This window comes from Oncorhynchus gorbuscha, linkage group LG16 (assembly GCF_021184085.1).
Source record: "Oncorhynchus gorbuscha isolate QuinsamMale2020 ecotype Even-year linkage group LG16, OgorEven_v1.0, whole genome shotgun sequence".
In the NCBI taxonomy this organism is placed as follows: Eukaryota; Metazoa; Chordata; class Actinopteri; order Salmoniformes; family Salmonidae; genus Oncorhynchus; species Oncorhynchus gorbuscha.
In genome coordinates this window covers 49613875-49628927 of record NC_060188.1, presented here as the reverse complement: position 1 = coordinate 49628927, position 15053 = coordinate 49613875, and the positions used below count along the sequence as shown (strand labels likewise).

The 15053-nt window shown below is 43.4% G+C and overlaps 1 protein-coding gene across 5 annotated transcripts; it reads right to left on the bottom strand.

Annotated features, from left to right (window-relative positions):
• Positions 1 to 392: 392 nt before the first annotated feature.
• LOC123999417 (heterogeneous nuclear ribonucleoprotein L-like) lies at positions 393 to 10623 on the bottom strand. Of its 5 annotated transcripts, XM_046305197.1 has the most exons (15): positions 10605 to 10623; positions 8973 to 9067; positions 7611 to 7729; positions 7241 to 7478; positions 7043 to 7128; positions 6633 to 6729; positions 6448 to 6520; positions 2883 to 2918; positions 2521 to 2589; positions 2143 to 2423; positions 1869 to 1990; positions 1544 to 1745; positions 1356 to 1413; positions 1090 to 1245; positions 393 to 784 (listed from the first exon to the last, which is right to left on the bottom strand). In XM_046305197.1, exons 2-15 carry the CDS (start codon positions 9051 to 9053, stop codon positions 726 to 728), a joined length of 1677 nt encoding a protein of 558 aa, XP_046161153.1. In that variant the 5' UTR covers positions 9054 to 9067; positions 10605 to 10623; the 3' UTR covers positions 393 to 725. The 5 variants fall into 5 exon arrangements, with proteins under 5 accessions (XP_046161153.1, XP_046161154.1, XP_046161152.1 ...); XM_046305198.1 differs by lacking the exon at positions 10605 to 10623 and having other exon boundaries at positions 1090 to 1233; positions 8973 to 9260; XM_046305196.1 differs by lacking the exon at positions 10605 to 10623 and having other exon boundaries at positions 8973 to 9257.
• Positions 10624 to 15053: the final 4430 nt, after the last annotated feature.

Sequence of the window (15053 nt, the reverse complement as noted above, 5' to 3'; positions counted from 1 at the left end):
TTTTTTTATTTGCATATCTTTTACAAGTTGTGTGCTCATTTTTCAAATGGTTAGATAAATTAAACAGTACCCTATTCAGTGCACAACTTGCTGTAGTCATTTACATTTAAGTCATTTAGCAGACGCTCTTATCCAGAGCGACTTACAAATTGGTGAATTCAAAAGTAGTGCACTAAATAGGGTGCCATTTGGGATGCAACCTTGGACTCAAATAGAATATAACCACAAATCATGACATATCTTCCCTTTCAGTACTGTTGTTTCCTTCCTCCAGATGACCCTGGCCACCGTAGTAGGAATCCTCTTCTGCTTCATTGTGTATACCTGCTGTGGTCCAGGCTTGAAGAAACTGTTTAAGGCCTTATATCTACTAACTGAAAAGATCACAGCCCTATAGTTCACCATTCACTTTATTAAAACACAGGCTGTATTAACATGGAATTTTTATTTCAGAATAGGAGCGGTTCTTTTTTCCAAGGTCTAATGTACAGAACAAATCAAATTCAACAATAAGTCAAAAAAAAAAATTCTACATCAAACAATACTCACGGGTACAAAATCTTGTCCGCAATATTATCACTTAAGTTAAAGGAAAACACTTGTCGGTCTCATACATGTTGTTTCTGATTCATACAGGGGACTTGTAGTGAAGATGTGAATGCAATATACACTATGCATGGACACAGAGCATTACAGATTTGTGGGGGGGGGGGTCAGAGTTCTTTCTAGTTGGCATGCTGCGCAGTTGAGAAACACAGCTTCAGTGTGTAAGGGTACGGACCACCTGGAAGAAAGGGGAGGGGGGAGGTTAGCCAACTGGAAAGATTGTGTCAGTCTGGAATAATACATTAACTAGTCTGGGGTGGATTCCCAAAAACAAAGAATCGTTAGCATTAAGATCATAGTTCCTACATTTACACTTGAGCCAAAATCTGCAGCGTTTACCATGAATTTGATCTCTGCGAACATAGTCGGTAGGGTAGTACCGTGGCTTTGAATGAATCCTGGCCTTAAGGTGATCTTAGCGCTGAAGATGATAATGTTTTTGGGAAAGTCACTCCTGAAGGACAGACTAGTGTATTTGCTCACCGTTGGTATCATTAGCGGTGGTGTTGTTATCGCAGTCGGAGTACTTACTGGGGTTCTTCATCTGGTAGTGGTTCATCATGGCCAGAGCCTCCATGGAATCGTTTATAGACTCCCACTCCAGCAGCCCGGATGAGCTCCTCTCACCTGTCGCGCCACCCGAGGCGAGACACACATTCTAATTTATTGACACTGCAACACCTGACCCATGGGAATTCACTCTAATTTAAAGACCAGATATTCATGCAAATAAAGTTCATATCACTCACTCTTTCCAGTGAAGAGTTTGATGCTGGATGGATTCTTCACACCAAGTTCCTCACAGACCTGAAAGGATCACCCCCCCCACACACACACACACAAACTAGGTAAGTAAACTTGTAACATTCAACTCTCCAAGAAAACCAACAACCCAATCCAAAGCTCACAGCCCCCAAATCCTCTCCAGTTGTCTTACCCCATTGAAGATCTCCACAGAGATGTCGGGCTGCCCGTTGAAGAAGTGCAGGACGTTGCTGGGATGCTGGATGCGGTTCTTTGCCGCCTGCTCCGGGGAGGTGAAGCGGTTGTTGCGAGAGCCGTGGAAGTCCTTGAAGCTGCTGGAGCCGTCCTCCAGTTCGTAGGACTGACCAGGCATGATGGCCTGCTGCTTGGACACACTGGACGGTGGATGGACAACACTAGTATGAGTGTACCTTAACACCACAAACCTGTGAGGCGTCTGTTACTAGTCTGTTTCTTTGGATGTCAATGTGTATGCAGAGTTTGAAAGCAGCACTAACCAGACATTGAGCTTCTGTCCAAACAGGAAGTTGTTGTTGAGGTGGCTGATGGCACGGTCCACAGCGTAGCAGTCGCCCATCTCCACCATGGCTGCCCCCGGCTTACTCTTCATGAACTTCACCTGAGGACGGAGGGGGACAGGGTTCAGAAACACTATCCTACTACCCACCTCCAACATGGCCACAGAACAGATTTTTCACCAGTCTATACCCCCAACAAGAACAGTCTATAACCTCTGCCTCAATAATACACTGCTCCCCTGTCTGGACTCACCCGCTCCACATTGCCGTAGAGACAGAAGACGTTGAAGACCTTGTCGGCGTTGATCTTCGCGGGCTCCAGGCCGTACACCATGACAACAGGGGAGTCAGCGTGGGCAGTGTAGTCTCCGGGGGGAGGTGGGCCATGTCCGTACCCAGGTCCCCCGTAGCTTCCACCACGTCCGCGGCCACGCCCTCCCATCGGAGGCCCCATGCGGCGCCCACCCTCATAGTGAGGAGGGGGCCCATAGCCACTTTCATCATGGTAGCCATGATAAGCACCAGTCGGCCCGCCTTGTGAGAGGAATGGATAGACAGAGTGGTGGTTACTGGGCAAACCGATTCAAATAGTCACTGGAGTCCTTCTAGACATCCCAACTCCTATACTTACCATACTCTGGAGGGTGGTCTCCTAGTAGAGCTGGCGGCCTCGCACGCTTGTTGGGGTTGGCATTGGGATCTGAGAGCAAGAAATAGCAATAAAGTTAGCCACTGAATGCTGATTTGACAGTGTATCAAGAGGCACAACTACAAGCTATGGGGCAGTGTTGTGATTAACATGCACGAGAAGCTGGGTTAAGATATTTACTGTCTTAAAACCATACGTTACAAGCTTATGCAGGCCCTCATACTATATGTTACCATAACTAAAACAACATGTAAGGATTGAACAGCAGCATAGCTAATGGAACAGAGTCACACTAATGTATTCCATTATTGCTCAATCATTATCATACGAACTCACACACACACCTTGTGAATTGTTCCAATTGCCTTCAGCATCAGCATCTGTGCAGGTACATACACGTCAAAACAAATCATGTACAAACTTGAATATTTGTTTATAGTTTAACCAAAAGCAAGAATCTCAAATTAACATTTAATCAGTAACGTGTTGCAAAACATAAAATTACATCTAGGAAAAACTAGAAACCCCTGACAAATAAACTAATTCAAACACGAACGGGCTACATGTATTAAGATTTTTTATAAATCAGAACAATTCTATTAAAATGCAGTCATTACATTGGTTAAAAGGAGCAGCTCTTTTCCCCAGTTAGTAGTAATGTGATATAGCACTAATAATACATTGAATATCACTTAGTAGCTAAGCTTAATGTTTATTTGATTCTAGCATGACTCAAGTTTCATAGCCTGACAAATGCATAGCACCCCACCCATGGACAAGTGTGAAAAGCATTTGACAAAAACATGGCCTGGAATTGTATACATTGGCTAGCTATAATATGGAGCAACAACCAGAGACATTTCCTGTGATTTTAGAAACTACTTTAACTTATACATCTAACAGTGGTCTGCATCAAAATATGAGACTAGAAATTCAATTCCTTCTTCCCCTTTTCATAGAAGTTGCTGTGAGACAACACATTTCTAAAGCAATATTACAGAGGATAGCCTAAAGAGCACTAGCAGCAATCTCAGTGAGGAGATTCCAGAACTAATTTGATAAGTCAATGATTTACATATGGGGTTGACAAAGTCAAATCACAACAAGCAGACATGTACATTTCAATCATTCTCTATCACCTGGTCAGTCACGTCTCTTTACATGTACTTACAGCACCAGACACGGAGAACACAGGATGCAGAAGGCTGGTAGGGGGCACTGGTCAGTGAGGATCCCACCCAACAAACCTGTGACTCCAGCTTCAACTCACTGTTTCCACATTTCCCCACCAGAGAAAGAGTATACACCAATCTTCCAAGCTTCGCTCCAAGTTGGTTGCTTTGTTTTTTAAGTGTTGCCATTTGAGGCACATTTCCAGCTTACCGTGCTTTGACCGCAAAGCCAGAGGACATTTGCACCGTTTGAGGCGTGTCTTGTCGTCAGACACAGAGCCAAACCTGCATCACACGGGAGGCGTTAAGAGGCATCACTACAGGCCAGTTTAGAAAGGAAAAAACAACGTAGTAGAATCAACACAACAGCACAGAGAGAAGAGGGGAGGGTACAAGGGAAAAAAACAGAGCACCCAAAGTCCATCAATGCAGAGAGAAGTTTGGGAAATGCTGAGGTTTCTATCAGTTTGCCTCTGTGCTTGTATGCTTGGCGGGTGTTTGATGCTTGTGTCTTCGTGGTCCCCGTTTGGGTTTGTGCAGTGCGTCTTCTCATGTAAGGGGCCGCAGTGTGCTGCTTGTTTTTTTTGTACAATGGATGTGGTCCCCCCAATGGCGAAGTGAGGCATCTAGTGCTTGGCAGTAAAATCATCTGGAATGGCATTGTCTGCGTGGTGGTGTGTTGTCATGGCGATTCAACTTGGTGTGTTGTTGCCATGAGTATTCAGCTCGGTGGTGTTTTGTTCAGCACAAGAGGGGAGAGTGATATCAAAAGGAAGCCCACACACCCAAGTCAAGAGATGGGACGGCATAGGGGTAGTTTGAGAAAAAGTGTTCCCGCTGCCTCTGTATATTGTCTCAGTATGTAGTGTCATCTGTTCCCTTCTCTGGCTGTTAAGTGTGTTTTGAAAACTCCTCTGTTGCTCGCTTAGTGGTTGGTGTCTGACAGTCGGATCCCGAGGGCTGGGAGGAGTGGCCTTATCGGCCACACACCAGACTCCTGCCCCCATCAAACAAAATGTGTTGTGTCAATAGGTGAGATCTTCAGCGCTCTGTGGATTGGATATGCTGTACTTGTAAGAGAAGGATGGATATCAATCTATCAGATCAGTCTGTGGTGGTGGATAATGCTGGGTGTCTGCTCACAGACTCTTGGGAGTCTCAGGCCCTCACCATGATGGCTATTTTCCCCACACCAAAAGTGGGATAAAAAGAGGAACTTTGTTTTCCTTGCAGAAGTGGAGAGAGTAGTGGTGGAAATTTGGATTAGGAAGAAAATCAGGTTGTGTGAATTCCAGTGTCTGCTGCCCCCATTGTGTCCGATGTTAACCGAGGAACTGGTTGGTTTGGAATGCCTGTGGGTGGGTGCTGTTGTAGCTGATGTGTCTTAAGCTACAGCATGTGTCTGCTTAGGGCTTTAGGTGAGTCTGTATGACTGTGCACAGTGAGGACACGAGGAACAGCGCCGGCCGCACTTAACACCTTCACATTAACAGGGGCTGTCTAAACACTGCCAGTATTTTTTCTCTCTTACACCTCCGGAGTGTCAAATGTCTGAAATGAAGATGTGGCCATGGTGTGGATGAAACTACTAAGACCAAAACGCATCGTGGCTAAAATATGAGAATCTGATAGTCAAATGGACTAACACCTCAAATAGAAATGTGTTCCCTTTTGCATAAAGGGATCAGGGCATACAGCTAGAAGCAAGGCAAATGGCATACTGCAATTTCACTGTGTCCTATTGGATGGCAAATATTATCTGCTGTAAGAGGTTGAACTAAGAGAGCAATGTTAGATTAATGTATCTACCAAGCTTCATACATTAGTGGAACACCATGATTTTATTTTGGCACTCATGGCAGCACACCATATACAAATGGAGAGAAGGCCACAAGAAACCCTGCCTGGATTCAAAACTGCCACAAATAGTCAGAATGAACAACTGATTGACAGGTCGTAAACTGGACTTCTTGAAAGTTCCAGGAATACCATGGATTCCTTTAACACTTGCCTCTGCAATGTTACCATAGAGATCCCTAATGAAATAAACATTTTAATTAAAGGCCACCCCAAAGGCAGGGAAAGCTGGTCCATGCGAGCTACAGGGTCAGAGGTTGCTAACACACACTGGCTGGAACAAAAACCTAGACACTTTAACCTCAAGGAACACATTTGAATGCCAAACCTGACTTTAGCCATGATTGGTCAGACTAAAAAAAATACCATAAGTGTTATTTTTCAACAACAACAAAAAAAATCTCCAATATGGTTTTGAGATTAATGGGTGCAGGGGCATTCCAAGCAGGACACCTTGAGTGTAACACCGTGCTTGGGTGCAGACAGGAGCTTGACGTGAGGGAGTGAGGTGTGACACACACTGCGGGGAATGTGAACCTGTGTGACGAGAACCTAGGTGCTTCATTGTGACATAACGAGGCATTCATCAGCTTAGCCAAGCAGACGATTCACCGTGCAGGAGCATGTGCTGCAAAATGGCTACCCCTCGAGGTCACTCCTTGTGCCCTTACTGTCTGTCGTGTTGTGAGAGAGCGTGATGCGTCACAGAAGTAGTGCCTCACCCGCATCACTGCTCGTCATGGCCAAAGTCACCACGGAGCAGGGCGTTCAAAGGCACTACGCCCGGAGGCCTGGGACCCTACCCATCCCACAATGCCATAAGAGCAGGAGGGGAAGAGAGGAGGGGAGGGATGCGGGGGTGTGTTTTTTTTTTTTTTACCGTGGCCACTCGGGTTGGGATTTGTGTAGTCCCAGGTGTCCTGGTCATTTTTGAACACGTTGAGGCGGGTTGGCTGTAAAGAGAGACATTTGAGCATTTGATTATTTTGCCCATTGCAGTGTTCCTTCAGTTAAATGACCTTAGTGGTTAGATGGACAATTGAAAATAAGCATGTAACCACTCACCTTGGCATACTCAATCTTCAGTGTGCAGCAGCCAGAGTAGATGTCTGCCCCATTTAGAGAGGCTTTCGCCCTCTGGGCACTTTGTACAGCATCAAATGTATGGGAAGTCATGGAAACTATGGGTATTAAATGCATACTCTGCCTACTTTCCACATATGTTTCTCTTGTAATTCAAAGCTCTATTTATGAAACAATGAGCACTTGATACACAATTAGATCTATGTCAAGCACAAATATTTACTAGCCACCACTTGCAAATGACAACAGTCAGTGGTGCTGACAGGAGCTGACTGTGGCGTGAAGTAAGGTTGTGTGGCATGCACAGTGGAGAATGTGAACCTGTGTGTGGTGACGAGATCCCCGGCACGATACGACATTTTCAACAATATGAGATTTTGAGCAAAGGATATTCCACCATGGCCTGAACGCCATTCTTCCTGAAGATGACAATCCTTTGGACGGGCCCACAGTTGTTACAGACCGTGTACAGCACATCCTGCAAATCAAAGAGCCAAATGGTATGACTACCAACGCAATACAGGGAGCTAAACAATTGTGCCTTGTCACAGCAACGAAACAGTTGCCTTGTATAATAGTGGGTGTGTTACCGAGGTGATGGGGTAGATGGGGTTCATGATGGTGAGCAGCAGCACGTTATTGACGCTGCGCGAGTCGTCTGGGTCTCCGGGCCGGGAGATCTTCTGGCTGGTGGAGTAGTTGATGAAGGCGGGGTGCCCGGCAATGTAGACCTGGTTCTCGGCTGCATAGGTCACAGCATTGCAGGATCCATTCATGTCCTCGTACTCCACCAGGGCCTGGCGCTTCTTGGGCATCATGACCACATAACTGTGAAGAGAATGGAAGATGGAATAATTTGGTTTCTATGCACTGCATGATAAACCTACAGGAACAAAAGACTTCACCAATGAATTTGGAATGGTGCAAAATAAAAATCTGGTCAAAGAAAAGGATAATTACCTTATGGTCCCGAACTCCTGCAGGGCTTCCACTAGATCTGCCTCCATGATGCCATCGACAAGGCCCCTGATGTGGACCACTGGGGAAGGGAGTGTTTTATGGGGGTCATCATAGCCCTCCTTACAAACAAGACAAAAAAGTTTAGAGAAAAACAGTACAGATTAGCAATGCAATAAAGACATCCCCAGGGTGTATGTTACCAATTAAAACCAACCTGTATTGATGACAGGCGACAGAGGAACCACCCAAGAGTACAACACAAATCCAAGCTAGCTGAAGTAAACAATGATGGTGTTGGCAAGCAAAGTGTGTACTAAGTAGAACACCAAATCATAAACATAATTTAAAGGGTGTATAAAGCGTTGTATAAAGTGCCTGATCTTCTTGAAAAGCCAATCCAGTGTATAAGTGAGTAGGATGGATGTCAGCCTGAGGATTGTTAGCTGGCTAACTAACTAACTAACTAAGTTAGGTAGAAAATACTCGGAAACAAGCGCACAAAACGGGGTGGGTATAATTAGTTGAACGTTCCAACAGGAATCTGTGCCAAAAACTTTGTAAATAAAGTTGCCAACAAGTAATGCATATAAAGTTGTATATCGGCAGAATAAGCTACCAGGTAAGGAGTAGGCAATTTGTTTTTCCACTCACAAGGTTTACTCAACAAACAACGCATACAAAGTAGCACGATTAATTCACCTTGCTAACTCGCTGCCGTATAGGCATAACTCACTACGTAGCTTATGCTTCATGTTTGTCCATAGGTTACCAGAGTGAGGACAGACATTTTTCGGAATAAACGTGGGGAGTGAAAAACTTTGAAATAGCACACTCCCTACCCGGTATCTTATTCGGCCGCTATACAACTTTGTATGCGTTGTTTGTTGGCAACCTTGTTATTTACGAAGTTTTCGGAACAGATTCCTGTTGGAACGTTCCACACCCACCCCACAAAATGAATTACATTGTCACCAAGTATTCCCGCTTGGATATGGTGACTAAACTAACCTCCATCATACAACGCTAACTAACGTTCGGAACCTAGTTAGCTAACGCCTACTATCTCATTAGCCGTACATCTTCGACGATAAAATTACGCAAGATAGCAATGTTGGCTACGTTAAATACAGTTTACAAAACTGGAGAAATACGTAGCTAACTAGTTTAGTTAAAAAACAAATACCGGTTGTGCGGCTAGCTAGTTACCTTCAGCTAACGTTAGCTAGTTCTGTCTGGTTCAGGCTAGCTAGTGTTCAGCATTCATGTTGTTGCACACTCGAAGTTCCAAAACGCTGGGGGTAGGAAATGTTTTACTGATGCATGCACTTTTCACCCCCAACGAAGTCGCCAGTCAATACTTACCGTCGTCATCCCGTCTTCGGTTTTCTGTCTTTTCGTTGCTCTGCCACCCTCGTTGTAATAGCGACCTGCTGCAGCAGCCATGTTGTCTTCTTCTTCTATAATATTATGGCAAACATTATAGGTGCATGCCGCCACCTACTGTACTGGAGTGTGTTGTCACCGGGAGTACACTACACGATCTTGTCCCGATTTAGCTGTCCCAGACAAGTTTTTAAGATCGGAGACAAAATCACCATGTTGTTGCCTACTCGGGACGGGCGGCCGTCACCGACGCTCGTTAAATGTGAGCAAGTCAAAGACGCAATCAGAGGGCTTCCGATCTCATATGTGAGCAGGCCTAGATGTCCCGTAGTTTCAAACATGTTTGATTTTATCGGACAAAAATCTGCAATGCTCTTGTAGAGTGAGATGTACAACGACACGTTTTGAAAACGGTGATCAGCCAAAGCCAAAGAGAACTTGCCAGAGAAGAGGCCAGTGCAGCGGTCTAAGGCACTCAGTGCACGAGGCATCACTACAGTCCCTGGTTCGAATCCAGCCTGTATCATATCCGGCCGTGATTGGGAGTTCCATAGGGCAGTGCACAATTAACTCAGCATCGTTCCGGTTTGGTAGGGGTAGGCCGTCATTGTAAATAAGAATTTGTTCTTAACTGACTTGCATAGTTAAATAAAAAATAAAATAACCAAAGCATCAAATCGTTACAGCTCTGAAGTGCACAAGCAATGTTATTCAATTCAAAATGTTGACTAGACATTTCAACTCTGTGCGGCAAGCGTAAATGTCTGGCTGAAAACGTTAACGAGGCTGCTTTGATCCACAGCTCGTTGTAGCTACGTTAAATCGTATCACATCATTGTTTTAGCGAGACAACGTGCAATCGACAATCCTCACGACCAAGCGAAGAACCTTGTAGTGTGTCATCCCCGTCTGTGCCACATCTTTTAGTGTTGGCAAGACAACAAAAAAATACAGGAAATACGGTCGTTTAATGTGAGAGGCTCAGTGACGTTGGGATTTTGATGGTCATGTTGTGTACACCCGGTTTAAATGTTTTAAGAACCAAACACTAGAGAAACTAAACCCTAATACAGTGGTTCTTAACCTGGGTTCGGTCGAACCCCAGGGGTTCGGTGAGTCAGTCTCAGGGGTTCGGCGGAGGTGAAGACACACATCCGACTCATATGATTCGTGATGGCACGCCCCGCTTGGCCATCATTGGCTTCAGGTGATCACGCTACATCGCTTGGCCTATCTGTGCTGCAGGGAATTTGGTGCGCTCAGTAGTCGACTTGTGATTTCTTTCTTAATATTTTAATCCCTTCATACTTACTATGTCGAGCAAAAAAAGAAAGTGGTCGGACAAATATGTACAATATGGATTCACATGTATAACGGAACGTGATGGGAGTCAGCGTCCTAACTGCATGATTTGTAATGCCAAGTTGAGCAATTCTAGTCTAGCACCGGCAAAACTAAGAGAACACTTCCTTAAGCTGCATGGAGATGGAAAATACAAGAACACACGCTGAATTCAAGGTGAAGAGAGCCAGATTCGATGAAAAGGCTACTCTGCCTGTTTTCGGCTTTGTACAACAAACCGATCCTCACAGCATGTACGAAGTAGCTTACCTGATCATAAGGCAGGGCAAACCACACACCATTGGTGAAACACTCATAAAACCAGCTGTGTTAAAGATGGTGAATATCATGCTGGGAAAAGAGGCGGAAGTTAAGTTATCCCAAATTCCTCTTTCAAATGACACCATCAGCGACAGAATAGAGGACATGAGCAAAGACATCTTGGCTCAAGTAGTTGCAGATCTGATTTCAAGTCCGGCAAAATTCAGCCTTCAACTCGACGAAACCACAGACGTTTCCAATCTAAGCCAGCTTGCTGTATTCGTGCGCTATGTGAAGGACGACGTGATAAAGGAATATTTTTTTTATTTTGTAAGCCTCTTACAACAACAACTAAGGCATCCGATGTGAAGAAACTTGTGGATGACTTCAAAGACCACAATCTTTCGTGGGATATGGTTTCTGCAGTTTGTTTGGACGGAGCTCCAGTCATGCTGGGAAGAAAGTCTGGTTTTGGTGCGCTAGTGTGGTGCATCGGCTTTCACATCATTGTTACGCATTGTATCCTGCACAGGCATGCGTTGGCATCAAAAACGTATTAAAAATTGTAGTGGAATGCGTGAACTATGTGCGAACTAGTGCTCTGAGGCACCGCATCTTCAGTGAGCTGTGTAAAGAAATGGGCTCTGAATTCGAGGTACTTCTGTACCATTCTAACGTTCGGTGGTTATCCCGGGGACAGGTACTGAATCGTGTTTTTGCCGTGCGTGTGGAATTAGCCCTGTTTTTGCAAGCGCACCAACATTGTCATGCAAATTGCTTCAAAAATTCGGAGTTCATTCTCATTTTAGCGTACATGGCTGATATCTTCGCAGCTCTCAATCATCTCAATCAAAAGATGCAGGGCGGTGGAGTCAACATCATCGAAGCGGAGGAAAACCTGAAGGCTTTACAACAAAAGCTACTGTTATGGAAACGACGAACAGAGAACGATAACTTCGCACACTTTCCCCTGCTGGACGACTGTGTAAGTAAGATCGAAGATGTATCTGGAATCGGAGTCATTTCTGTACCCGCGGAACTGGACGGATACTTCTCTACAAGAGAGTCATATCCAGCATGGGTGAGACAGCCGTTCACGTTTAGAAATGAAATCATTGAAATTCAGCAGAGCCAGGTTCAACAGCAACTCTTCAGAACAACAACGCTTTCAACGTTTTGGTGTCAACAAATGGTAACGTACCCTGTTATTGCCAAGAAAGCTCTGGAGATTTTCACACCGTTTGTTACAACATATCTTTGCGAGCAATCCTTTTTGAGGATGCTGGACATAAAAACGAAGAATAGGAACAGACTTTGTTGCGAAAATTACATGAGTGGCACTTGCCAATGTGAAGCCGCGCATTTCTGAACTGGCCTCTGAAAGGCAACAGCAGAAGTCACACTGATTTGCAGTAAATATTCATTTATGTTTTTGTGTGAAAATCATGTTTGGATGATTTTGTTCTTTGAACACCGTGATGTTGATGCACGGTTCATTTTGTGCACCAGTAAAATATATATCTATGTTTTGAATTTGAAAAAATCATATTTTATTTTTCCAATTAAGAAGGGATCGGTGAATGCGCATATGAAACTGGTAGGGTTCAGTACCTCCAACAAGGTTAAGAACCATTGCCCTAATATCTAATCGTGTACTACTTGTAATTGCACCGACTCAGATGACCGATGATTGTCTAAAATAAATGGATAATAAGATAATAGTTTGAACTGTATTGTTAGATTTCAGTGCAGCCTTTGAAGTTATTGATCATAATTTGTTATTGAAAAAACTCACTTGTTATGAATTTACATAACCTGCCATCACATGGTTGGAGAGTTGAGGGTTGAAGATAATTTGACTTGTTCTCTTCTTGTCTTTTTAATAAACATTTGTTTGTTGAAAATGCATAACCACTTGTATAATCTATTTGCATACACTTCAAACAGACATACATACCCCACCAGACACACCACTATGGGTTTCTTCACTGTACCCAAACCAAAAACAGATTTAATGCATCACTCAGTTATGTATAGAGCCATGCATTGTGGAATGATTTGCCACCAGAGGTTACTCAGGCAAAAAGCAAGCTTTAAAAAATACATTATCACTTCATCTCTTTCTAAAGATCTAATTTAACTGTATATAAGAATATGAATATGTATGAATAGTGTGTAAATAGTATTTTTGTTGTCTCTTGTCTTTCCAGTATATAACTCTTATATTGTTGATTTTTATAAATGGTAAATGGTATATATATATATTTGAACCATAAACAACACATATTTGATTGTAGAAACCCTACCCACAGGCTGTTCATACAAAACAACTGTTTATCAGCCATTTCCATCTTTGAGAAGAACATACAGTAAGACTTTGCCACTGATCATTTAAATCCCCAGTTAATCAACCATGAGAGATACAGTATTCCTTCCCCTCTTCCAAATTGCTCCATTGTCAGAATATAAGGACGCCCTAATGCACCTAACCACATTCGTAAAAACATTGTTAATAATAATGTTGAACAGAATATAACTGATAGCACTGCCTTGAGGAATACTATTAGCATTTGACTTTATGACTCCCCATTAGCTGCTGCCAAGGTAGCAGCTACTCTTTCTGGGGTCCAGAAAAATTAAGGCAGATATATACAATTTTATAAACATTACAATACATTTTTACAACATATTTCACAACACATTGTCAACTCCAAAATCATCATATACACTGTCCCATTTGAACTCGAAAGGAACAATTAAATAGAAGGCCAAAACCCAGTTAAATAACCTCACACCAATGCCCAATCTTTCCATCTTCATCAGTAGCCCTTCTCACCACAGTATTATAGGCCTTTTCAATGTCAAAAAAGACAGTAGCCATTACATCTTTCTTGACCAGAGTTTCTTTTTGTTTTACACTTATTTGCTCACCTTGACTAATACATCCAGGGTAGGTCTACCTTTACAGAAACCACTTTGACAATGACTCTATAAACCTCTGTGCTCCAGGAAATATACATCTATTGACAATCATCTTTTCCATCAGTTTACATACAGTGGGGCAAAAAAGTATTTAGTCAGCCACCAATTGTGCAAGTTCTCCCACTTAAAAAGATGAGGCCTTTTCATCATAGGTACACTTCAACTATGACAGACAAAATGAGAAGAAAAAAAATCCAGAAAATCACATTGGAGGATTTGTAATGAATTTATTTTCAAATTATGGTGGAAAATAAGTATTAGGTCAATAACAAACGTTTATCTCAATACTTTCTTATATACCCTTTGTTGGCAATGACAGAGGTCAAACGTTTTCTGTAAGTCTTCACAAGGTTTTCACACACTGTTGCTGGTATTTTGGCCCATTCCTGCATGCAGATCTCCTCTAGAGCAGTGATGTTTGGGGGCTGTTGCTGGGCAACACAGACTTTCAGCTCCCTCCAAAGATTTTCTATGGGGTTGAGATCTGGAGACTGGCCACTCCAGGACCTTGAAATGCTTCTTACGAAGCCATTCCTTCATTGCCCGGGCGGTGTGTTTGGGATCATTGTCATGCTGAAAGACCCAGCCACGTTTCATCTTCAATGCCCTTGCTGATGGAAGGAGGTTTTCACTCAAAATCTCACGATACATGGCCCCATTCATTCTTTCCTTTACACGGATCAGTCGTCCTGGTCCCTTTGCAGAAAAACAGCCCCAAAGCATGATGTTTCCACCCCCATGCTTCACAGTAGGTATGGTGTTCTTTGGATGCAACTCAGCATTCTTTGTCCTCCAAACACGAGTCAACTACAAACAAGCAAGATTTCTTCAGATAGCTTTACAGTTCAAAGTGGATGGCCATGATAATGTCCCAATTTCAATGTCTCACCTGAACCGCCATCACCTTTACCACCCATTATGTCTTGTCCATTTGTCAACCAGTATACCAGCAACATAAGAGAAGTTTAGAACATATCTCTCCCCATGCTCACTCCACGTGGACTCCTCTCGCACTCCTGAGAAAAGACATGAGAGAAAAGCAGTTGATAGCTTAGATTGGATGCTGTACACCGGTTGCTGGCTCGGACTCATTTCTCTCGGTAGAAGTGGTGTGGACAGGGCCATATTGAACGCCTTTGTCACTCTTCTTCAGCCAGTTAGAGGGGTGTTTGATGTACACACACTGTTCGGTCCAATTATCTCTTCCATGCATTAAGATGCCGTCTGATGTCACTTTTCATGATAACCTCAAGAGGACAGATCAGAACAACAGTTTAGTTCAGTTCATTAACTATATGAAAAAATTAATACTTTTACCATTTATTCTTAATACAAATGTCTAAACATACGTCAAAGAGAATAACAACACATTCTATTGAAACTATTCTTTCAAATTGGCTTATACTCCCCATCACACTGTTAGCTTCATCGTAGAGCCACAGGATCAGGAAGTTAGACCTATAACCCATTGGGTAT